We start from the raw sequence: 25,209 nt of genomic DNA, 5'->3' as shown, positions 1-25,209 counted from the left end.
TTAGAGCAGAGCTACAGATTAAAAATGCCCAAGGCGAAGCGGTCAAAAGTCTGGCTGTACTTCACAGCAAAAGATGCAAACTCAGCAGCCTGCAACAAGTGCTTTAAGCTGATACTGTCAAAGGAGGTAACTCCTCAAATCTGATGAAACACCTGGCGACGCATAGCGGGTTTTTTTAAAGCCGAGAAATGCGCCGTGTTTGATAGCTTGCTGCGAGACCTCACACCGTGCACATCTACTGTGGGTGTGGTGCCTGTTATCGGACCCGGAGTTAGCAACATCCCCCAAAAACCCGAAGAGGAGAGTCCTGGCCCCTAGCCCTGTCAGCGTAGCAGAAATGATGACGGATGATGATGGCAGCAGCAGCCGTTCTCCTCTGCGTGAGTAGCTTCATGTTGTTCGTGTGTAATTAACGTTGAGTACGCTAACCACATTATTACATTAATGCATGTAAGGTGAACTAGCAAACACCGTTGTAGTTACATGCGGCTGTCTTCTTGTTTGATGGCAGATACTCCCTTCACCCTGGCCAAAAAGGCTAAAATGACCAAAGAAAAAGTGGAAAACAGTTAAACATGAGAGGTTTTTGGACAAAGTTTGTGTTTTTTCCATTGTTTAAGCACTGCTTCCAGCCAAGAGTGAGACCATATATGCCCTATAGCTGCAGAAAAGGCTAACATTGTTATCTTTTTACAAAAAAAAACAGCTGAACATGAGAGGTTTTTGGACAATTTTGTATTCTCCATTCTTTAAGCACCGGTTTGAGCACCGTTTAAGCACCGGCACCGTTTCAAAAGTACCGGTTTGGCACCGGTATCGGATAAAACCTAAATGATACCCATCCCTAAAGATAACCATGGATGTACTATGAAGCTTCTACAAATGGCTCTAGTAAAGACATACTGAGTGGAACCAGAATTTCATAGCTTCTGCTGGGGCGTAAAGAGTGTTGAGCCAACATGCTGATTTTTGCTCCAACCTCTGGAACTAAAATATGTGGATGTTGAACTAGAATACATTGCTTTAATGCAGTGGAGGTTTTTGTGTCTCCTGCCTCGATATGCTCTGTTTTTTTGTCCTCTGAGGCTTGATGGATGGACAATGCTACAGTCTGAAGTCCGATGTGGTAAATCCTGCCATGACTATGGATGGCATGTGTTCACAGAGCTACATTAAAGATCACATTTCATTTTCTCAGATTCTGGTTTTGGTTTGTTTTCACTGACTCAGCAAACTCCACATATCTGGTGCTTATTTAGAGTAAAATCAAGCACTCGCAAAGACATTCTGTTCAAGTCTGATTGTCTCTGGAGATGAAGATGGGAAGAGCAATCACTGCTGGGCCAGCAGAGCATTACGGTTGGCCTTCATCTTCTCCAGGCGCTTGGAGAGGTGGCTGTTACTGGCCTCCAGCTCATCAATCCGATCCAGTGCTGAGCGGAGCTGCGAGAAACATGGAAACAACAAATGTTCCTTAGTGCTCACATAGAAAACAGTGAAAACAGAATACATGCCCAAGAAACCAGAAAACACAAAGCAGGGAAAGTCATGTCCCAGAAACAAGGTGGTGCTCTCACCTCTCTCTGCAGCTTTCGTTTCTCTACCTTCAGCTCATCTTCGATCTTCTCTGCGTTCTCCGACGCCCCTTTATAGCGACTCACCTGACCCTCCAGACGGATTACCTGAGGACATCAACAGCAACATGAACCGTCTTATTTAAGGCAGATAAAGTTTCAAACTTCTTGATGAAGTCAGATGAAAGTGGACTTTTAGGGAGGGAGCGAGTACAACTAAACAGATTGAAAGTTTTGTTGTGTTTTCTGGCCAAGCTACAAGAAAGACCTACAGGAGCTTTTATGACATCCCACACATCTTGACTGATCCCCTCATTGCAGCTAAAACAGCTCCTGCTCTTCTGGGAAGGCTTATGGTCAGACAATGATGTTTTGACATTTGCAGTCTCCATTTTACTTCATATCAAAGGTATGTGATGGAGCAGATATTAGGGCTGTGTGCAGGGCGGTTAATTTCTTCCACAGCAAACTCATTCATTCTAGCCTTTATGGACCTCGCTTTGTGCACAGTGGCACAGATTGCTAGAAGAGAAAAGAACCTTCCCCAAAACGGTTTGCGCAAAGCTGGAAGTAGAGAATTTTCCAAAATGTGACAGTAAGCTGAAGCATGAACATTTTCCTTCAGTGGAACTGAGAGGCCTAGATAAACAGGGATTTACAGTTGGTGTGGTCAAACACTTCTGTCAATGCAGTGCACCTATGATAAAGGCGCTCCAAAGATTTATCTTGTTTGAATATTTCTGAGATTGAACCAATTTGGGAGGGAAACACTTAAGCATGTCAGTACTTACATTTTGTTCAAGCGTGGTGACTTCCTGTTCAGATTTCACTAATTTGAATTTAAGGTCACTGATTTGTCTGTTGGCATCTCCTACAGAAAAGAAAATCAAACGACCAAAGAAACTTAATGATCATTTTAATTATTATGCAACTTTACTGACAACAAATTCACAGAATTTTCACAAATCCATTTGTGAATACTACAACAACAAAAATAAACAGAAAAAATGAAACTGAAGAATTGCAAGGGGTAGATGAGGAAGATTAAACAGGATGAAAGATTAAAAAGGCCGAAAATGATCAAGACTCACTCTGCAGTTCTAGCAGATGAGAGTCCATCCCGTTCTCCAGACCATCGTTCTCTGTATTCTGAACTCCTTCTGTGACGATCTTCTGTCTCTGATCCAGCTGAGACTGCAGTAGCCTCACCTGTTCACACATTCAGAAGCACATTTCATATACTTGGCTAACATCTGATTAAACAAATCTGCAGTGGAGGTGATTTCCATGAGAGCCAATTTTATAATACAGGCAACTCACCTGATCCTGTAAACTCTCTCTTTCTTCAAAAAGTTTTTTCAGCCGAAACTCTGAAACAGCAGAAAAAAATAAGTCCAGGAAACAGTCATATTATTGTAGCCTGAATCTTTTTATGGTTTAACACTGATTCGGTACATCTGCCTTTCATTATAGCTTTATTGATTGTGAGTACAGTGCCCCTTTAATCGTGTTGGAAAAGATCTGTGCCGATCCTTCCTGAGAACATTATGAGTGATGCATTATGTGAGAATAATAATAAATCCTGTACATGGAAGTTGAAAGCTCCATTAAGTAAAGTCCTTTGACTAGTTGTGGTTTTTCAAACACACTTTGCATGTGTTGTGTCTGAGCAGCTGAAACATGATAGAAAATATAAAAGGACCCAATGTAGATCCTTGAAAAACTAATCTAAAACTCTAACTCTGAAGTTATCAGTTCTTTAAGTTCTTTAAGTGTACTGGGCACCAATTTGAAGCCTTTCTGCTTCCTCAAGTCAAAAATTACTTAATAAAACTTTTAATTTATTCATTATGGAAAATGTCAAATGTAAAATACAGACAAATATTCTTTTCAAACAAGTGCGTTTTATTAATCTGAAAAAATACCATCAACCCATTTAACAGAAATAAAGAATTGATTTCATGTAATTGTTTTGATTCCAAATTCATTTTATTAGGACAAAAAACAAAACAAAACAAGTTTACTCACAAAAATAAGACCTGAATGGTACACCGAATTATTTCCCACAATTTGACACACACACACACACACACACACACACACACACACACACACACACATAATTACCATTATTAACATATCTAACTGGTAAAATTTCCTCAAATGATAGAAGGAGACTGATTACATATTTTGAAACATCACTTCTAAGTCAGGCAGTTAAAGTTTACAGCTGCTTACCCTTGCACAGTGTTGCAATTAACTGTCAAGAAAACAATTTTCAAGCAGTCAGCTTATAAAAACATGTCAGTAAAGAACAGATTTATAGGTGAATGAATTAAATATTCACTTTATTTATTTGATCAGTTCAAATACTTAAGTACTGATAACAGTACTGATGCTTCATTGATATTTCAGTCTAATAATTTAGAATCTAAAGCTCCAACACTGTGACTACTAAATCATCATTTCCTTCATTCTTGTGATTTTAAGAAATGCTGCACTCAGATTTTTTATTTTTCCTGCAGTCTGAACATGACTCTCTTTGTCTTCTGCCGTATTTCATGCTAGTCGCCACAGAAATAAACTTTCCATCTTCAGCAAGAGTCTCCATCTCCATCTGCTGGTCATCCCGCTCCTCGTTGATCTCCTCACAACTGTCAGTGTCTCCAGCCAACTCCTTTGAATTTTTGGCAGCTACTACGTGACAGCTTTGACTCTTGAATCTCTTTGAACTTGTTGACGAACCCAGATTTGACCCAGACACCTTTCCTGTGGCCTCTTGAGGTTTAGTGAAGTAGGAGTCGATAAAAACAAAAGGCTCCGAGCAGCTTGTTACAGTTGTTTCATCTATATCAGCAGGATTTCCTACAAACAATTCTACCACTTCCATCTCATGGGTTTTAGACATGATCCTTTGTGCCTTTTGGTCAGCATTCATAGGACCCAGAGTATCTGCATACAGTTTACTTGTGGAGGCTACTTCCAACATCCTTGAAGCTGAATGGTCTCTCAGTAGGCCTAAAGGTCGGGTCAGACGTTTTGCCACATGTTTATTAAGTGCAGGATCCATCATGTGGCCAGTTTGCTCTTTGTTGTGCTGACTAGGCTTGTTCTTTAATATATTTTCCACATCTGAAGTCCACTTTTGAAGAGATCCCAGGATTTCTGAGAAGATTTGCGAGATTTCAACTACAAAAACTTGATTTCCAGCAAATCCTTGGTGGATATTTTGAGTCATCTTTTCCAAACCAGCACAGATGTCCAGCGGGGCAAATGATGTTGATGTTTGAATGTTACGTTCTGCACATTCGGAGGAACTTTGTCTAGCTGGTTCATGAATCCTCTGGTCTTTAAGTTCTTTGGGTGATCGAGCTCTTTCGTGAAATGTGTCTTTATCCACCTGAATCTCTTCCAGACTACCAGAAATATCACACTTTTGACTTGATACACTAAGCAGGACCACTTTGCTATCCTGAATGACATGTTCAGTAGGATGATGAAAAAGTTTTGATTTGAGAACAGGTGAAACAACCTTGGGGCATTTTTCTGAATTTTCCTGAATTTTGCTGATCTGTTCACTAAAGGAGTGTGTCTCTTCTGTTGGATCCTGGTTTGCTGGTGCTGTTGAAACCAGCCCAAATTCATTTTTAGCTTTGGTTGCAATTTTTGGTTCATATATCTTACAAGCAGCCCCTGGCCTTTCTTTATTCATACGTACTTTGGCTCCTTTCTTTCTATGCAGAAGACACCCATGTTGCCTGCTCTGTATTTTCTTGATTCTCTTGGGTCTTGGTTGCTTGGTTCTTGCAGCCTTGTTTCCTCCTAGATGTTTGTCAGCTGTGTTTCGTCTTTCTATGGGCTGTTTGATCGACTTGCTTTTGCTGATGGTGGAAATGTCATTTAATGACTTTGACCGTTTAAGAACCTTCCAGAGGTAGTTTTTCTTGTTGTTCTCAGGTGGTCTGTTGCCTTCTTTTCTCTCCCACTCTTTAGTTTTTCCTGAAAGACCAGGAAGAAACATTGGAGGACCAAACACAGCTGACTCTTAGAGAAGTAAAACATAAATTAACTGTCTAGAAGAGAATTAACTGGCTTGTGGTGATGAAGGAAGGAGGCGATCAGAGGGATTAAACGTCGATTCTTGAATTAATCTTCTGTAGCAAGAAATCGAAGAGCTGATTTTAAAAATCCAGATACGATGCTGAAGCGATTGAAACCATTTGAGATTTTTATCAAAATTAAAGAAAGATTACACAAGCGTGTTTTTGTTAGAGACTCATTCAGACATGCACATCATGCAATATTTTAAAAAAAGGGAAACAAAAACAAACAAAAAAGAAAATGGTTCAGTAAAGTAAAAGGAGATGAAACATTACAAAAATGAAATTACCAATGCCAAGTGAAAATAAACTACTCCAGTTTTATGCTAACATATCTCTAAATTTCATATGTCATATTCCTGCCTCAAACTTGTGTAACTAATAATAATGACTTAAAATATAACAACTTTTAAAAGTTACAATTTGTTTGACTTTAAAAGTCAAAATTGTAATTTACAAACTAATATCCTGAATAAAAATATGTACTCTTGATTTTAAAAATGAACACACTGAATTACACCTTTTAAAACATCGTAGCAATTCCGACAATTGTAATTTCAAAATGTTAACATTAAAAATAAATGTTTTGGTATTAAAACTATAATATGGTGTTGATAAGTTAATGCTTTATTTGCATTCACATTAACTACTGTAAAGTTAGCACCTATTCTTCTACATGTACACTTGCATAATCATAAATTATAAGTTGGACATACAGCAAAAAAAATAAAATAATAAAAACAATAACAAAAAAATAGTTAATATTTATAATAAATGTGTAAATAATTAAAAGAACTGCATGGGGCTGCATGGTGTCAACGCATTAGCATGATTAGCTCGTTAACGTGTTGACGCTGTCCAGCCCCACGCACAGGGCGATCTGCGGTAACTCGCTAACATGGATTTGCTGCATTAATGCGGTTATGGCGTTAACATCATTTTAACGAGATTAACGCTCACAGCACTAATTCTTATGAAAGGTTTATTTGGGTCCTACCAAGCATGCTCTCTCTGCCACCTTGAGGAGACTCCTGAGCCAGTCGAGAGGCAGATTCTGCACTTATATCGTCCTCGTTCCCACCGAGTTCTGCATCCCCATTGGTGGTAATGTCAGGAGAGATGGCCACCCCGTTTTTCTGTCCAGCAGAAATTCATAAAATCAGTAATCAGTCAGCAACATGATCAATACCAGTCGCCCTCTGTGTGTGAACGTTGGTTCTTGTATTTAGTCAGAAAGCCTACAGTTCTTTTTAAAAATCTTAAACAGCTGCACAGATGTTCACATTAACTGTCCTGTGACAGTTAACAGATGTCACGATGTATTTGCATAAGATTTAGAAATTATTTTTATAAGCTTGCCATAAAATTTAAAAACAGCAAACTAAAATAAATATTCTAATAACATAAACCCCTCTTTTAAATGCTTTAAAAGGAACATCGTAATTTTACTAAAGAAAGTAATGAAAGTTTTAGAGAATAAATTCTGAATTAGTTTAATTTTTCAAAAAGTTAGTTTAAAGATGCTGAAAAATGTTGAAAAAGAGTTTAGATACTGACACAGTTTCAAAAGGAATGAGTGCCGACTTTCCCTACAAAAGAAAAGCAAACAAATAAACAAAAAAACCCTAAAAGAAACTTTTTTGCAAGTATAAATTTAAGTGGTTAAAGTGCAGAGAGAATAATCTGTAATTTAGCAAAACATGTTTCAAAATAAACTTTCACATTTAGAGCAGGGCTGGACTGGGACAAAAAACCAGCCTGGGCATTTTGACTAGAGACCGGCCCACCAGGTATTAAAGACATAAAGCCTTTGAATGAAAAGAAATGCTTTTGTGACAGTGATGTACACTGTCTTGTTGGTATATGTATGATTTCTATACATTTTACGTCAGATAAAAATGTTGGTCGTAAGATTCAGATAATTATTTAATAAAAGCTAGACATTTTAAATGAGAATAAGAAAGAAAAGTACTTCTTTGTGCCCCCCTTTCCCTGTTAATGCCCTACCTGGCCCCCTGGCAAAACTTTGCTAGACTCTGCACAGTTACCAGCTGTCAGCTACTTAGAAAAGGATCCTGGTGTTATTAGTCTCTCAGAAACAGTTCATAACTTCCCTTCAACTCATTCATGTCACCTAAAAGGTAAACCTGTTTCTCCATCACCTGTTCAGCTCTGATGATTCAGTAAGGACATCTCCTGGTTTCATCCTAATGTTTCCCTCTCACCACATAACCAAACCGATATCATATCTCTATCAGTAACATCATAGCACCCGCCCAGCTGTGTAGAAACTCCGTCATGCTAGCTCGCACGCAGTATGAGTTACTGTAACTGACTGTAAAAAGTCAGCACAACGAAAATAAACTACACCTAAACTTAGTTTATATCCGACCCAGATAGACTGCAGGTCATAACTTCTTACCTGAAATTCAGTTCACCTGATACTCGGACAACTGAGTTATTTTTACACATTAGCCAGCATCTGGCCAACACCACCTCTCATTGTTCATGCTGTTACAAAATAAATAAATAAATAAGTCATCGGCCCGCCGGCCAGTCCAGCTATGATTTAGAGGCACAAATCGAAATGTTAAGAAAGTTATAAACTTAATTAACTTTAATTTTAATTAACTTTAATTTTAACAATATAATTTATGCTAAAATGGACTATGGCTATTTAGATGAAAGCTTTTCATTTTCATGTAAATATATGTATTCAATTACATTTATTTAGATAATTTTTTTTTGAAACATTAAACAATTTGATCAATTAAAAAATAGTTTTAAAGGAGTAAAGAAGCAATTTTGCAAAAAAAAAAAAAAAAAAAACCCACTGGAAATTAAAAGTTTCATTAGTTCATTGGAACTCTGTTCTGTGGTGAATAAATAGGACATACAGGGAAATAACAGTAATAAAAATATAAAACATGAGGGATCTAAAAAGTTAATTTGTGTAATAAAGCTGTAATTTGACAAAAAAGGGCAAATTTAAGTCTTTTTTAACAGGTTTACATACCTAAAAAAGTTAATTTTAAATTGACACAAGGTTCATTAGAATAAGAACAAAATTTAACAATTAATCTTGTGTAAGTGCAATGCATGAGATTTTAGGTGAAATGAAACTCAAAGGTTTTTCAGATTGTTTTTTAAAGAAGGTTTTTATATGTTGTTAGTTTATGGAACTAATGTTCAGTTTTAAAATGATAAACTGATGAAATCAGATGTATTCTAAACTCTGAGCTCTTCCTGCTGCTCTTCAGAGTTTGATACCTTTAGTAAATCTCGCAGTCGAACCACCTCGTCTCTGAGCCGGTCACGCTCAATGCAAACAATGTCCGAGATTTCTCTGTGCCGTTCCAACGCCTGAGCGACAACGAGCGGGGAGGAGAGGAAAGAAGTAAGCAAGTAAGAAAGAAAGAAAAGAGATAGTGAAGGAAAGAAAAGTAAAACCCTAAGAAAGAAGAAGTGAAGCTTCAGACTTAAGTTTGAAAATCGTAAAGCACTGAATGAAACCATACCCCGATTTTTTTGTCTTTCCACTGCAGCGCTTCCTGCAGGTCAGAAACTTCCTGACAGTAACTGCTGCTCTTCAAACGCAGGTCAGTCACTTCCTGTTCACCACAGACCCAGACGAGGGCAGCAGAAAGCAGTAAAAATGAGTAAAGAGCAGAAGAAGGAGGAAGGAAGGAAAAAGAAGAGGAATAGGATGGCCACACGGCCCATACAAGCACCTGGACGTCCCAGTCAACCGTCAACATAAACTGTCATACGAGTTTTCTAATGAGCAGGCTTATATATATATATATATATATATATATATATATATATATATATATATATATATATATATATATATATATGTAAATACATATTATTGTAGGGATGTCAAAGACATGTTGCCTATTTATACTGTAAGCCTTTTTTTATGCAGTGTATGAATTCACTGGTGTACAAAGTTATCAGATAATTTCCTTATATACTGTTACAAAGATGTCGAATGAATTACAAACCGATTTGTTTGTTTGGTGTCATATCTATCTCTGTTTTTTGCTTCACTTTTTGGACTTTGTGTGCTCAACTGTTTCTGCTACATGTCTTCGCTGTAATTAAAAGTAATATAGTGTGTGCGTGTTAACCAACCGTGAGCAGCTCCTCAGTCTGTCTCAGAGTTTCTTTCATGTCTTTGAAGTGAAACTGCAGTAAGCTGTGAGCATGACGCTCACGCTCCCACTCCTGAAAACACACACGAACACACACTGATAAACAACAACAGCAGACGAAAAAAAATAAATCCTCAAATCTGCAGTTAAGATAATTACAGACATGGTAAAAAAAAGAAGACCCTCTTTAATTGCTTATGCTTTATGTACCAAACGTAATACACATCTAATATTACGCCGTGTCTTTATTTCACATTATTTAACTGTTCGTGAAGAACAAACTCCAGCCTCACTGCTTCCAAAGGAACTACGAGGGTCGGTAACACCAAGGTGCATTTTGAGCAGTTCTGAAGTTTCAGGTGTGTTAACATGGAGGTAAGGAAGACATAATCAATGATCTTAGAGAAGCAACTGCTGCTTCCCGTCAATCTGGGAAAGGTTATGAGTTCATTTCAAACAATCTGAGGTCCATCATTCTACGGTGAGAGAGATTATTCACAAGTGGAAAACCTTCAACGCAGGAGAGGACGTCCCACCAAACTCACCCCGAGATCACACCATGCAAGTCTCAGAGAAATGATAATGTTTTTTTATTGAATCCTTTTTACTGATTACATGTTGTGAAATGTGCGTTCTGGGTTACAGATCGCTGTGAAACAAGGAAGTAAGATACTCTGAGAACGCTGTAATCTCAGAGGTGTTGGTGCTTCAGAAAGCTGAATGTATCACAGCCTGTAAGAAGAATTTCAGCCTTTACATTTGAGGTTAAAGCTCTCAAAGAAAAAAACAAAACGTCTTCAAGAAACTTAAAGAAGCCCAGACGTTTTTCTTTCCAAGATCCATAACTACGATGACCTGGATGACTGAGAACCTTCACAGATGAAATTTTAGGTATATTTAATTTTTTTGGTAATAATTCGGTTTTTGTATTTATTTCATGTTTTTCATGTTTTTCACTGCTGTAATCAAAATCATATAAGCTGCTGCACTGAACAACTTTCCCTTCTTGTGACAAGAAAGTGAACTGAAAGTTTGAGTTAAATCTGAGGCCGTTAGTGTCACAGCTGAAACTGGGTAATAGCACGATGATCCAAAGCACGGCAGCAAATCTCCGTTAGAAACAAGGTGCCGCAAACGTACAGACCTCAGCCCGACTGAGACACTTGTGGTTCTATATTTGGGTTCAGTTTTTGTCAAATAAATGAGACACAGTGATGATATATAATGATGATACATGGACTTTCTTTTTCTTTGACTGTATTCATATCAAACGTGGTTGCAAATATAAATATATACAAATATGTGACCTTGTGTGCATCGTCGCAGCGGCGCCGCGTCTCCCACAGCAGCTCCTCCATGTCGTTGAGCTCCTCCCTCAGCGTCTCCACCTGATACATCAGAGTCGACTTCTCATTGTGCAGTTGAGCGTTAGAAACCATCGCTTTACGGTACTTCTCCTCCGTCTCCGCCAGAGAGTCCTACAGTCACAAAATAGGTTTTTATTTTTTTCATATTTATCACAGTAAAGCCCTCGAAACAAACTTTGTACATTTAATTATTTATTATTCATTAATTCATTATTCAACATGAGCACTAAAACTGGTGAGTGCTTGAGACAGATTTATTAAAATCTTAATGAATTCAACTTGTTTCAAACACTAACGAAACTGTTTTATGGTTTTTTAAACGTGACCTTCATCTCTCTGATGGACGCTTCGGTTTCTACGGAGAACGACGTGTCACAGCTTCCTCTGCGAGATGAGGCTCCACCCAGCGAGGCCAGAGTGGCTGCTGACAGCGTCGACGCCGTCCTAGAGCCCTGACACAAAGATGATTACCAAATTTATATCAGATCTTTTTAAATAAATTAATAACAAAAAATGTATTTACTTGGTAAAATTACAGTATTTTAGTTTTTAAAAAATAAAAATTAAACAAATTTTACACAAGTTTAAAAAACATATGATGTTTTTAAAAAGATAAAATAAAATCAAGAGTGGGCTCACTTTATCTGGGAACTCCTTGTCTGTCCTCTCCTCCACCTGAACACAGAAACACTGATTATTGATATGACTGATTGAGTTTTACTGTAAACTTCAATGAGTGAGGCTGCGAGCAGCCAGCAGGGGGAGCCACAGAGTTAGACTTAGACATCCAGAGATGAGAGCTCACCACTGGGCTTGCCCGAGCTGAACTGGCCCTGGAAGAGGCCCGAGAACCAGAACCCAGAAACCCGCTGTAGTCCGAAGGCTGGACATAGGAGGAGGAGGGTACAGAGGATGTAGGAAAAGAGGAAGGATGAAAAGGAATGAACGCAGGTGAAAAGGAAATAAGAGAAAGGAGAGAAAAAGGATGGAGGGAGAAAAATTAGGATTGAAGGAAGGAAGAAAGGAGATGAGAGAAAATGAGGATCAAAAATTAAATGTGAAGGAGACACAGGAAGGAGGTAGAGAGGGAAGGAAAGAAGAAAGAAAAGAGTTGGTGTCATCAGTTGTTTATCACTTTATCAAGATGTAAAAATAAATCTTTAGAAAACTGATCAAACTCATTAATGATCAATGGAACTTAAATGTTTTGATTAATCAGGATGAAATCAACATGCGGGTCAATAATGAGTTTGATCATAAGACAGGTTTGCTCTAACTTCACTGCTACTCAGTTTGATCTTCTACTGAGCTACACACAACCACAGGAAGTGATGTCAGAGAGTCAGACCCTATAGCCGTGGCAGCGAGGAGCATCACAGAAAAATGCTGAAGGCTGCAGACAGGAGGAGATGACCAGACTCTTTATTTTCACAAGAAGTGACCTCACAATGAGCAAGCTCACAATGTGACTCAACCTCCTGCTGTGATTATTAATCGGCCTCCTGTCCCTTTCCTGCTTACAGCTGCCGCAGCAGCGTCCCTGTCTATACATAACCTGCAGTAATCAGCATGAAGCTCTGCAGCTCTGAATGAGCTGCTCATATCTACTCTTCACGTTCAACCTCTGTCATTTACCATCAAAATGCTTCATACAGCAGCTTAACGAGCCGCAGTCCATTAGCAAAACCTGAGCAGTGTCCATAAAAACCCAGTTTTTATGGAGTAAACTCTTCTGTGGTTAAAATGCTGAGATGTGAACTCACCCTGAGGCTGCCTCGACTCCCCACTGACATCCTTTCCTCATCGTCAGAGATCTGCAATCAAACAAGCAGAGCATCAACAGACAGCACAGTTCTTCACGTCATTGATTCTGTCGTTGCACAGGCTTTACCTTACAACATAAAGCATCGTGAGGTGACTGCTGCTGTGGTTTGGTGCTATGACATCCCCAGGCTGAAAAATCTTCACAACAACACTCAAACGGTCTGAGAAAACCATTCAGTTTACTAGACCTGAGTTAGACCTAGGGCTGCACGATTTTGCATAAAATGAGAATCACGATTTTTTTGCTTAGAATTGAGATCACGATTCTCCCACGATTTTCTTTTCATATATAAATATTTATTGCACTTATTAACTGCACATCAACTACGTAACAGTTGAGACTGAACATAAAAACAATAAATGAACATAAAAACAATAAATGTCTCACATTTTGTCGTTGCCGCAAAATGTTGTACTGCTTGTAATTCCGTCTCCACCGTTGCTCGACACTGCTTGTATAGAGCAGGTAGTGCAACACTTGAAAAATAGTTGCGGGACGGCACTGTGTAGCGTTTGTCTAGGGTGTTGATCATTTTCCTAAATCCCTCGTTTTGGACAGTGTTGATGGGAGCCATATCTTTAGCCAGGTGATAAGTGATAGCCTCCGTAATTTCTTTGTGCCTGCGCGAGTTCGACGGGTATGGGGAAGCGCTGTGTAAGGTTCCCGTTATTGATGTTTGGGTGGTTGACCAGGACAGATTTTCTCCTGTCACTTTCTTGGCCTTTACAGCTTCGTCATCTCTCACGTGCTCTCCGTTGTTTTTTCCCTGCCAATTTTAGCAGCCAGCTGGCTTCTGTATCACGTGGTATAAGGCTCCGCCCTTGTCATTTGTTGAGCAGGAAGAAGGAGCGCTTGTTTTCATGCAGATTATGTCCCGTTTCAAAATGCGATACTATCGTCATCTCTTTTTTTAAATTTTTTTTTTATTATTAAATCGTTGTCATTTGGAAATGATCGCACATAAGTCTGAATTGAGATCGCGATTTTCTAACGATTAATTGTGCAGCCCTAGTTAGACCTGAGTGTAAACTATCCAGAGCTCACTGGATGATCTAATGTTCTTTAAAAGTTGATCCAGCCTTAGGATGTTGCTTTGTGTTTAAACTTTAGGGGACCAAACACTTAGACCTCCTGGTGAGTTAGTGGAAACTAACCATGCCTACAATGATGTCATAGTGTCCCAAATAAAACTTTCCACACACGTCGTCACTGGACGTGTGATATTCAGAGTGGACAGGTAACACGCGTGATTTTTAATTTGTTAAAGAAATAAAGAAACAGAAAAACAGGAAAATGACAGGAAAGAGGTACAGACCGACGCGTGCCTCCGAGAGTGGCGAGAATACCGCTCACTATCCTCCTGAAAGGCCACAAAGTAGAAAGCAGGTTAAAAGATTGAAACCAAAGAATAAGGCGGCAGGTGTCCTCTGAACACGCTAAACAGCAGGTTATTGCATGATTGGCACGGTCTAATAAAGCACAAACACATGAAGGCTGCTGCATGCAGACAAGAAGCATGGGGGGAGAAATGACAGACCATAGCCTGTCAAAATACTACAAAAATTTTGTAGTTCTTATTTTAAAAAAAGAAAAAGAAAAGAAAAGTAATAAAAGAGGTCTGTTTAGGGGAGTCGAACACAGTGTAAAAGTATAAATACAATAATAAAAAATGTGGATACACAAAAAGCAGTTAAAAGTAATGTTCTATTAATTTAAAAATAAATGAAAATTGACACAAATATAAAAATTAATATTAATTAGAATTAAACAGAAATCAGACGCAGGTGTGAAACAGTGGCAGCTGCAGAGACGTGCGAGCAGGAACGGTAACTGGGAGGATGATAACTGATAATCTATCAGACAGGATTAAACAGGCCGTTAATCTGAGCCTGTCTGAGCACGTGCAGAACAGACAACAACAACAACAACAACAGACAGTGGCGTCCTGCTGACACATGAAAACTCCTGCTGTTACGCGCTTTTAAAAAAAGGAGCTGGGTAAATGGGGTCAGGCTTTAGGATTGAACAGAGACAAAAAATCAGCTGGTTTCACTCAAACATCTGGATTCAGGCTCAGTTTTATTTGACTTTTAACATAACGTTAAACTGTGCTCATGTACATGTAGTTTACATTAAGGTAATACTGTTTTATTCTTTTTTATATTTTTATATTCATTACATTTTAATATGCTGCTGTGTTACATGATATAAAAGATACCTCAGTGTTGCTTTTACTTACATCACGTTCCATTAAATCGCATTAAAGTTTAAACTTTTATTCAACTTTAATTTATGTTGAATCACATTGTGTTAACAAAATTAAATTCAATATTTGATGTATTATCGTCACGATCTCTGTCCTGTAATATGAACTCAACATTTAATATAAAATTATGGCATTTGCAATACAATTTTATTTTCTTTCTTTTATATTTATATCAAACAAATGACATTATTAGTATTTTATTTCAAACTGTGACACTCTTAAATGTAACTCATGTTAATGTGTACAGCTTAGAGTCACATGGGAGGCTTCAAAGGGCTGGTTTATTTTATGTTACAAAGAAAACAGGTTCTGTTACATTATTTAAAATATTGATTATAATTATAAAACTCTAAAATCAGATACTTTTTCTTTCTTTTTTTTCTATTTTTTAATGACTTCTAATACAACGCCTATTTAAATTCATTTCTGTTACACTGTACATTGTTTCATTTCTAATGATGCATTGCATTGATTGCATTTTGCATATACAGCTCATGTAATATGCTACACTGTTATCTAAATGTAATCATTATGTACTTACACGACGGGTATTTTTTATTAGACCGTGTTTTATTATTACTCGAGTCTTGTTTTAGAGTCATATGATTGACTATGAGCTGTTGCACAGGTAATATGATGAAACGGCCCTTTATGTCCACTGGAGCTTTCATGTGTCAGCCTGACACTCGCACAGAGTCCTACCATCCACTGCTCAATGTGACCCCACTTATTATCCACACCGTAATACTTCTGTAGAGGAGGACGAAGAGGAGGAAGAGGAGAAGATCAAAAGGGGGAAAGGATAAAGTTTCAACTATTCAAAGACAAAATATGAAATCTGTTTGCTTTGTCCTTCTGGGGACACCAGCTGGGTGGAGTTAGTGCAAAGCCCCACCCAGCTGGTGCCCCCAAAAAGATAAAACTAAAAGAAAGAATGAGTTAAGGTTGAATGGAGGACTTATTCATACCTTATGACTGTGAAACAGCTAAAGGAAGAACGAGAGGAGAGAAAAAACAGGTCAGAGAAGCCAGAGATCAAAGGTCAAAGGGGCGTCCAGGGTCAGATAATGAAGAAAGAGGACACAAACAGACTGCAGCTCAGTGGGAGATAACGGCTGAGACTTTAAACCCAGAGTCTGCTTCTCCAACAATTTCAAAGTAACTACACATTTATAGAAATGTAACTATTTAACTTCTTGTTTGATTTTCACAGCAAAAGCAGTTTTTTACTTTGTCAGAGGCTGATGATGCTCAGCTCTTTTCTGAATCTCATTCATCAGTCAATCACTGATTAATGACCCGTCATTCAAAGCCCTTTCTTATTTTTTATATTTTTGGAATAAGAAGCAAAATCAGAAGAGCTGATGAAAACAAACTAATCATTACAAACAATCAGTAAACAGACACACTGTAATAATTTGTTGTTAATAAAGTTGTTCTGAGACTCACCACAGCAGGACAAGGCCGGGTTACCTCCATACTTCAGACCGAGCGGTGACTAAAGGCTCAGTCAGACTGGCCTTTGACCTCACACAAACACAATTTGATGACTTCCTGTCTTTGTTTATTCTTACTCTTTAGTAAACTGAGGGTTTTTTTACGGCATGCAGCCCTGCTGCACAGCCTGAAATTTTATAAGATAAGACTTGAGGACAGGAACAGTGTTTACTGAGGTCAAAGGTCATTAGAATGAATGAATTAACAATAAGATGGCCTGCTTTTTTAAATTTAACTGTTCTTATTTACGTGGTTTTAAAACATACCTGAAGAAGTCAGTTTTTCCTCCTTGCATCAAACTGTTTTCACAAGCTTGTAAAATAAACTGTTTCCCTGTGAACTTGTGAAAAAATAAAAGTCTGCTAACCTCTTTCTGTCGCTCCAGCTCCTTCATGCGGATTTCTCGGGCCTCGGCTCTCGCGGCCCGCTTAGCTGCCAGCCGCGCCTCTGCCTGAACACACACGGAGATCAATACATCAGCCAAAATTTTGTGATTAATAACCAATTACCGGGTCACAGGTTTCAAATGCTAAGAGTCAGCAATAAAAAAAATTATAATAAAATTTTTTTTTTAAAAAAGGGGTTGATAATAAAACATGAATGTTATGTAATTTTAATAAGAATGTAAGTTAAAATAAAATAAATAAATAAAAGCCTCATTCAGCCGTCTGTTCGTCATTGAGCAATAACTTGATCAAACTCCTCTCAGTTTTAATCAATACACTCAGTGATGTCATCAGTCACTGTTAGAGACCATAAACCTGAACCACTTCCCGCTTTTATTAAATTAAATTCTAAATGTAAAACTAAAGCTGATAAAAAGTAATGACAGTAAAGCTTAAATTAAAAAAAAAAAAATTCACACCAAAATAAAGAAAAAAATGTCATGAAAATTACATTTTAATAAACAGTTTGTTGGTTGTTTTGAAACTTTTTTTTTTTTTACACTTCTTATTTACAATCTTTCATTTTTATTTTAAGCATTAAATAATTATGTAAACAAAAGTAAAAAAAGTTTGTAAACTAAAAATATTTTATCTGAAAAAAATAAAATTATTAAAAACAACATCTTACTTGCAATAATAATCTAAAATACTGTGCAAATGTAAAACAGTAAATATATTGGTGTGAAACTGATGTAAATGTTTGAGGTCTGATTCTTTAGGTGAGTCTCAGGTGAGTCCAGCAGGGGGCATCTGTGTGTCTCTCAGGTTAATTCAAAAAAGATTTATCAGCACAACAACAGCATTATTATAAAGTACAGGTGATCACAGTCAGACACCAGTTGATCAATTACTCCACAGGAGACATCGTCTTAATTACTGTATCAATCTATAGGCGTCACGTAGGGCTGTGCGATATGACCAAAATCTCATATCCCGATATAAGACATCTATCGTCCCAATAACGATATAAATCACAAAAATTGAACATTTTCTGTAAATTCTGTGAATCTCGGGCAGCTCGACTTGTGTGAAGTGTTTCCAGCTGGGCATCATGTACCTGGAGTCGAGTGTTTTAACTGATGCATGAAACTATACATTTTTAGACACAAGTTGTAACAGCCGCCGTTTTCATTGTGAGTATTTATTACACGGCGTGCTGAGGGGAAAAGCCTGTTCTAACGTTTGAGTCTAAGGTTTATTTTTTAGCACCTGACGGCTCTTTTTTGCTTCTCATCCATAAATACTCTGCATACTCTTTCACGTGATTCAGTTTATTTTGAAAAGTCTCAACAGGATCTTGAGCTTTATTGTGAAAGGTTTATGTGGAAAATAAACAAGCGGACATGCGATGGTTTTACTGTCGTTGTTGCTAAAGACAACGCATAAAAACAGGCGCTTGTCCGTCTGTAGTGTGGTTATATTAAATATAAGAGAAAGAGAGAACTTTAAGGAATTAATATAGCCACTACAGTGACCATCAAAACGATGAAAAAATATGAAACAAACGATAGCGTAAAATGAAACAATAGATGTTTTTATATCGTCAGCCGATATATATCGTTATATCGAACAGCCCTAGTGTCACGTGATTGGCTGCCACAAATCACCTGATAACACACGCCTCAGCTCAGGTATGTCTAAAAAGAAAAGGTGTCCACACTTGTGACAACATTAGAAATTACTTAAATTACCAGAGAAGAAAAACTGCTGTTTCCAGGACACCACTTAAAAGGACAATACACCCGAGTGTGCAAACACCTGAGTGTGCAAACACCTGTCAACATTTAAGCTGTGTGTGTTCCGTCACTGCAGGAGGAATGTGGTTCATCCACCTCTCTTCATACCTGAGACACTCCCTCCATCTAACTGTCAGCACCCACCTGAGCCACAAATGATTATTTTGATAGTCGACTAGTCACCAATTATTTTTGCAATTAGTCAACTAATCAGATTGGACGTAAAACATACAGCTTATTGCACCAGCATGCATCTGCTCTTATATAACTATCATTAGCTTACAGCTTGAAGTGTTTAAGGTATGTGATAACCAAAAATAAAGATAAGATGATAGTTTATTAAATTTTTAATGAAATTTGCAGATTGTCTTGGTGGAGTTTAATAAACTCAGCCGTCTGCTCCTTGCTATCTAAAATATAACAGGACACCGGAGTATATTCTCGAGCATCTCACACTTCTGATAATCAGTTGTGTGCTTGACGTTTATTCAGCTGTGTAAAAACTATAACTTTAATCTCAGCCAAACCGATTTACTCAGGAACAAATAAAATACTGAAAGACGGTGGTGGGTTTGGAAACGATTTGCCGGGAGTCTGGTGTTCTCGCTGGCTCTAGTGAACCTTGAACCCTGGCTAGCTATCGGGCTGGTGGGTAACAGACGTCTCCCAAAACGTCGGAGTGCTTTTGAAAATATGTGGTGTCTTGATAAACTGATATTTGAAGTTTACACAGCTACATTATTGCCTGAAAATATGTTAAACATTTGTTTTGTGACCCAGAAAGAATAATAAGAGTTATATTAAAACTAACTAGCTGCCGCCATTGTTGGAAACTGAGCAGGGTCGCGCTATGAATTCTGGGATAGGTTAGGCCACGAATCGACCCATCCTTCAAATCTGGGGAAATGAGGGGTGCATTTGTCGGCCGCATTTGTCGGAGTCTTCGAATTTGGACAGTCTTCGTCGTGTCGCTGTAACATAATCGGCCGACAAATGCGGGCACAGAAGGATGAGGTTCCTGAATTTGGACACAGCTACGATACCGGACACAGCTTCTTCTTCTTCTGGGTTTAACGGCAGCTGGCATCCTTGTACATGCAGTGCTGCCATCTTCTTTTTCCGTCCGTTATTACACTCTTAAATCCTACTACTTATTCCTGTGTCTTTTGGGATCTTACAAAGCTTCAAACGACGCATCAACAATTAAACTAGTCATCGACGAGTTTGATAGTCGACATAATCGTGACTAGTCGACTAATCGCGGCAACCCTACACCTGACCCATCCTTCAAATCTGGGGAAATTAAGGACGCATTTGTCAGCCGCATTTGGAGAAGTCTTCGAGTTTGGACAGCCTTTGTCATGTTGTTGTAATGTAATTGGCCTACAAATGCGGCCCCTGAATTTGGACACAGCTACGATACTGGAGACTGCTTCTTCTTCGGTGTTTAACGGCAGCTGGCATCCTTGTAGATACATTGCTCCCATCTTCTGTTTCAGTCAGTTACTATACTCTTAAATCCTACTATTTATTCCTGCGTCTTTCAGGATCTTACAAAGTTTCAAACGACGCATCGACTATAATCGTGACTAGTCGACGAATCGTGGCAGCTCTACTCAACTCTGACATCACATCTGATTTTATTTCAATTTGAAAACATCAAATTTAACAAATTTAAAAACAATTTTAAATACTTCAAACTAATTTTAATATTTATATTTTAATGCAGTTATTTTATTATATTATACATTCATTATTGTAAACGTACCTAATTTTTTTGAAAGATTTTTCATAATTTGAATTCATCTTTTTATTTTTTTTTAAATAATAAAAAAACTAGTTTAGTGTTTAAAGAATAAAAAGTACCACCAGTTTGTTTTTTGTACTTATAAACTCCTGAATATTACACTTCTACTGGTTTTAAAAAACATTTTACTTTATCAAACATGAATTTGATGGTATATTTAAACATGTACAAGATTTTTTGTCTTTACGCTGCAGTGATGATGAGTCTGCTGGTGATGAAGATGAGTGGGCTCGTCATGTTGTGACTGCTGAAATGGAGATTAATGTTTGTGCTTCAGCAGGGGATTAAGAGAGGTTGCACATATACACACAAACACACACACGTACAGAGTGTGTGTTTGTTCTCCCAGTAGGTCAGTGGGAGGGAAAACGTTGGTATTTGTGTCACACCAGACTCCAGTGAAAAAAAACCCTGATTTAACAGTGTCCACACTGCTGATTAGAAACACACACACACACACACACAGCCTTTAGGCTGTGCCTTTAGGCTGTGTGGGTGTGTGTGTTTCTGTGTGTGTGTGTGTGTGCGCGCGCGCGCATGCTTCAGGCTCACTGAATGTGGCCAAACCAGTTTCAGGGTGAGGCTCCACAGCTAGTGCCACCACCCGCTGAGAGAAGAACCACAACCGGAGCCAGCTCGACCGACGCCCAAAAGCCTCCCTTCAGCGCTCCCCTGCACGCGGGGAATCAGCAAGGTTAGACTGGTGTTGTTGACCGGCTCTGTTAGCTCAGGCTTCACATGTGCAGTGATTATAAAGGAGAGCTGGCACAGTTCAGGTCGCTAAAGACCCGACCTGAACAGGAAAATCAGCCTGACAGGTGTATGTCTGTCTGTGTGTTATCACCGAGCAACAGCAACAACAACAAAAACAAGCTCCACAGTGAGGTGTGACACATGCTGGGGGTTTTCATTGAATCTGATGAGTGTTGGGTTGGATGAAAGGATGTTTACTCCACATCCACGAAAGCTTCTGACCAGAACCGGGCAATGACAGCAAATCAGCATCTCACCTACATCATGACTTACGAGTTCTTGCCCTCATAGTTAAACTGGTTTGTACTGCAGATATGCAGAGATGCTGTTTTCCTGTAATGTGATGGGATCCAAGTGCTGCAACAGACTAGTGAGATCACCAGTCACGATGGTGATCACTGGCACACAGTTTTTAGTTGTCTTCATTTCCATTCATCTTCTCTTTTCTAAAACCAAAAACGTGTTACATTTGTAACTACACACCCTGCACTGTTTTAAAGTTGGCAGTACATACACAGTGAATATTAACGGAATTACTAACATAACGAAACAAACTAACACACATGGATGAGACTATGTAGCTTTTCATTTCCAGACCCTACTTCTCACTTTAATGAGAAAGAAAATCCATACCATTCCTACTTCAGCTGCCACACTTCAAATTTCTCATAAAAAAAAACTAGTGCTGTTAGGGTTAGTCTCGTTAAAATGACGTTAACGCCATAACCGCATTAACGCGGCAAATTTCCGTTAGTGAGTTATCGCGGATCGTCCTGTACGTGGGGCTGCACGGCATCAACACGTCAGCGCGGTTAGCTCATTAATGCGTTACCGCCGTCCAACGTCATTTTAACAAGATTAACTGTGACAGCACTAAAAAAAAAAAAAATACAGTTATCAATCCAACATTTTGTCCTTCACATCTTCCAAATTCATCCAACTGGCCAGATTAGACTCCTCGCTGGGCCAATTCTGGTCCCCAGGCCTTACGTTTGATACCCCTGAACTACAGGCGTTGTTCCATTATAATCGAGTTGTTACATCAAATGACTTCCAGTGAAGTCCTTTGTTTCAAAAATGGCAGTTTTGATTTTTGTTAAGGAGGCGCTCTCATGACTCATCAAGTGACGTTACTGTGCAGCCAATCGGTGATATGCAGTCTGTAATTTTCAGATCACCTCTGGTCACTATAAACCCAGGTCAAGTAGGTACTAAAAAAGTGTCTGGTACCAGGTTCTATCACCTGAAACAGACAGTTTACTAAAAACAGATGATAGTCAGGGCTCAGAGTTAGAAAGCAGTCAATCTACAACATCAGTCTGAGTTTCCAGCTTGAGCACCCAGGATGACACACTTTTTTTCCTCCCGATCATCATCATCATCAGGTCTTTACCACAAACCGCTCAGATGTGACACCAAACGTGACCTGCAGCAGATCTCCTGATTTAATCTCGATTTAGACTCCATACACCATCGACTGGCGTCACAGTCAGATGGAAAATATGAGGAACCAAAGATCAGCAGTTAGTGAGCAGCCACATCCGCCGCTACAGATCTGTGACATACTGAAAGTAAAACTGTACAATATTCTAAAGTATCAAACTATAGGAACACAAATTATACTCTAATTTTATCATTTCACTTTCAAATTTGAGTAAAAAATTAAAGATTTGTTCCTAATATTTTGATGTAAACACATTTTAAAATGTTAATTTTTTAGACCTTATTCAGATCTATGAATATTTTACTGTAATAATTTAATGCTTCTGATCTTCTGCTGTGAAATAAAGTCTTGGCTGGGGTCCAGAGGGGCCCCTGAGCAGTGTGCGGCCCTGGGCTCTAAACAGCTGGGACCAGCTGGGACTCACAGAAACGTTTCTCTGATGTAAATTTCTCCTCCTGATCGATCAAATCGACACCAGCGGGTCTATTAATAAACATCCTCACCTCCCGGGCGATCTGGTTCAGAGTATCGTCCTCTCCGGTCAGCTTCTCCCGGTTCGGGATCCTCTTCCGGCCCGGTCCCTGCGTCCCCATGGTTCCGGATGATCCTCAGAGACCCCCCGTGGTCCGGGACATGCGGCTCAAAATCTGCGGCTGAAAAAAATCCCGAATAAGCCGGATGGAGACTAAAAACTGATTTTCCTGATGCTAGGCTCCGCTGCAGGCTCCGCTTCTCTCGGGTCGGGGTCCTGGTCCGGCCCGTATCTCATGTCTCCATAGCCCAGGAGGATTTTACCTGTAGCCGAATTATCCACAAAGGTCCCCGTTAGTCCTGAATCTACCCACTTCAAGCTTAGAATGAGATGATCCAAAATAAACCGATTTATCTTCAAAGAAAAAAGGCGATTGTAATGTGATTCTACAGTTAGACTCTCCGGGATCAGAGTCCCGCAGTACGCATCACTCAGAGGTATACCTGCGGCCGAATTATCCAAAAAGGGCCCCTTTAGTCCTCGGTGCACCCACCTGACAGTTAGAACCAATAAAACCCCAGATAAACCCGGGTCGGTGTCAAAACCGGGATCCTGCCCCTGCGGTTTTGCGGTCAGAGGACGTGCGGGGCGGCTTCGGCCGAGATGCCGCAGCAGAGAGCTGAAGTTAGCCTTCGGCCGGCGTCACCACCGGAAAACCTCAGCCGGAAAACCGTAAATATCCCGCATCTGATCCCGCACCCCTCCGCGGGGACTAACCGTCACTGCAGCGTCGGTGAAATAAACGTCAACTCGTTAATCCGCCATCTTATCGGAGCTCCAGAGGAGGAGAAGGGGCTGCTAACTCCGGGACCCTGATGTACGCACGGGACGGGCTGGCAGGTGAGCCGCAGGTGGGCCGTTCCCTAACAGTGAACGCATCACGACACGCCGCAGTGTGACAGGGAGGAGGCTTTTATTGTGGAGGAATCAAACATGCATATTTACGCATCGCCGGAAGAGACCCTAGAAAATAAAAGCTGATGAACGATCAGTCAGCTTTATGTGTGTTCAGAAGTGACGTTTCCATGGTGACAGTGATCATGACGACTTTAAAGTCCGACCTCAGTTTTTGGGGAGGCAGGGAGAGTCTGGGATACTGAGCGAAACCATGGAAGCATGAAAGAAAGGGACTCCAGGAAGCAGCGTTGACAGGTGATTGATTCTATAAATGTTCCTATTGATAAGTGATCGGAATGTATTTAAATCGGGTTTAACAAACAGGAAGTGTTCAGCTCAGACCTCACAGTGTAAACACATCTGACACCGTCATTTTTCCACACCGATTTTTCCAACCTCACCACATGAACTTACTGTTTAATTTAAGCAGGACAGGAAAGACGCTCTCAATAGGAACAGATTTTCATATTAAGAGCACATTTGAATGGTTTTTGCTTTAATTTGCTGTCAAATCCTGAGAACAGACAGGATGCTTGGATGCCCCATGACTGAATAAGCGGACATCCAATAGTACTCAGTGTATAAAATATTAAAGACATTCAGCATTTCTCATGTTTCTGCCATTCTATAAAAACAGCTGCTTTTAAAATCTGATCCAATTAAAGAGGCATGAACTTCCATGTTGATGAGATCAATATGTACAGCTCCAGGGGTGTAATTTCCAGGGGGGGTTAGGTGGGTTATGACCAGTGATGGGAATAACGGCGTTACAAGTAACGGCGTTACTAACGGCGTTACTTTTTTC

At 39.2% G+C, this 25,209-nt stretch overlaps 1 protein-coding gene across 4 annotated transcripts; it reads right to left on the bottom strand.

Annotated features, from left to right (window-relative positions):
• Positions 1 to 728: 728 nt before the first annotated feature.
• lrrfip1b (leucine rich repeat (in FLII) interacting protein 1b) lies at positions 729 to 24,455 on the bottom strand. 4 transcript variants are annotated; one of them, XM_039606778.1, is made up of 19 exons: positions 23,479 to 24,391; positions 17,157 to 17,240; positions 16,261 to 16,278; positions 15,995 to 16,042; positions 14,342 to 14,386; positions 12,965 to 13,015; positions 12,007 to 12,084; positions 11,841 to 11,876; positions 11,528 to 11,653; positions 11,142 to 11,312; positions 9,815 to 9,907; positions 9,193 to 9,285; positions 8,945 to 9,037; positions 6,672 to 6,810; positions 2,895 to 2,944; positions 2,666 to 2,783; positions 2,366 to 2,445; positions 1,578 to 1,682; positions 729 to 1,443 (listed from the first exon to the last, which is right to left on the bottom strand). In XM_039606778.1, exons 1-19 carry the CDS (start codon positions 23,566 to 23,568, stop codon positions 1,333 to 1,335), a joined length of 1,629 nt encoding a protein of 542 aa, XP_039462712.1. In that variant the 5' UTR covers positions 23,569 to 24,391; the 3' UTR covers positions 729 to 1,332. The 4 variants fall into 4 exon arrangements, with proteins under 4 accessions (XP_039462712.1, XP_039462711.1, XP_039462709.1 ...); XM_039606775.1 differs by lacking the exons at positions 729 to 1,443; positions 1,578 to 1,682; positions 2,366 to 2,445; ... (3 more) ...; positions 15,995 to 16,042; positions 16,261 to 16,278 and adding an exon at positions 3,028 to 5,573 and having other exon boundaries at positions 23,479 to 24,455; XM_039606776.1 differs by lacking the exons at positions 729 to 1,443; positions 1,578 to 1,682; positions 2,366 to 2,445; ... (4 more) ...; positions 15,995 to 16,042; positions 16,261 to 16,278 and adding an exon at positions 3,031 to 5,573 and having other exon boundaries at positions 23,479 to 24,450.
• Positions 24,456 to 25,209: the final 754 nt, after the last annotated feature.

Source organism: Oreochromis aureus, linkage group 23 (genome assembly GCF_013358895.1).
Source record: "Oreochromis aureus strain Israel breed Guangdong linkage group 23, ZZ_aureus, whole genome shotgun sequence".
In the NCBI taxonomy this organism is placed as follows: domain Eukaryota; kingdom Metazoa; phylum Chordata; class Actinopteri; order Cichliformes; family Cichlidae; genus Oreochromis; species Oreochromis aureus.
This window is presented reverse-complemented; position numbering and strand designations above follow the sequence as displayed.

What these genes read in the sequence shown, in the direction of transcription:
- lrrfip1b (XM_039606775.1), bottom strand. Translation starts at nt 23,568, where the DNA reads ATGGGGACGCAGGGACCGGGCCGGAAGAGGATCCCGAACCGGGAGAAG. An exon ending in CAGCTCGGGCAAGCCCAGTG is followed by an intron (nt 11,877 to 12,006) that starts GTGAGCTCTCAT and finishes TTCTGTGTTCAG; the next exon opens with GTGGAGGAGAGGACAGACAA. An exon ending in GCTGCGACGATGCACACAAG is followed by an intron (nt 9,908 to 11,141) that starts GTCACATATTTG and finishes GTGTGTTTTCAG; the next exon opens with GAGTGGGAGCGTGAGCGTCA.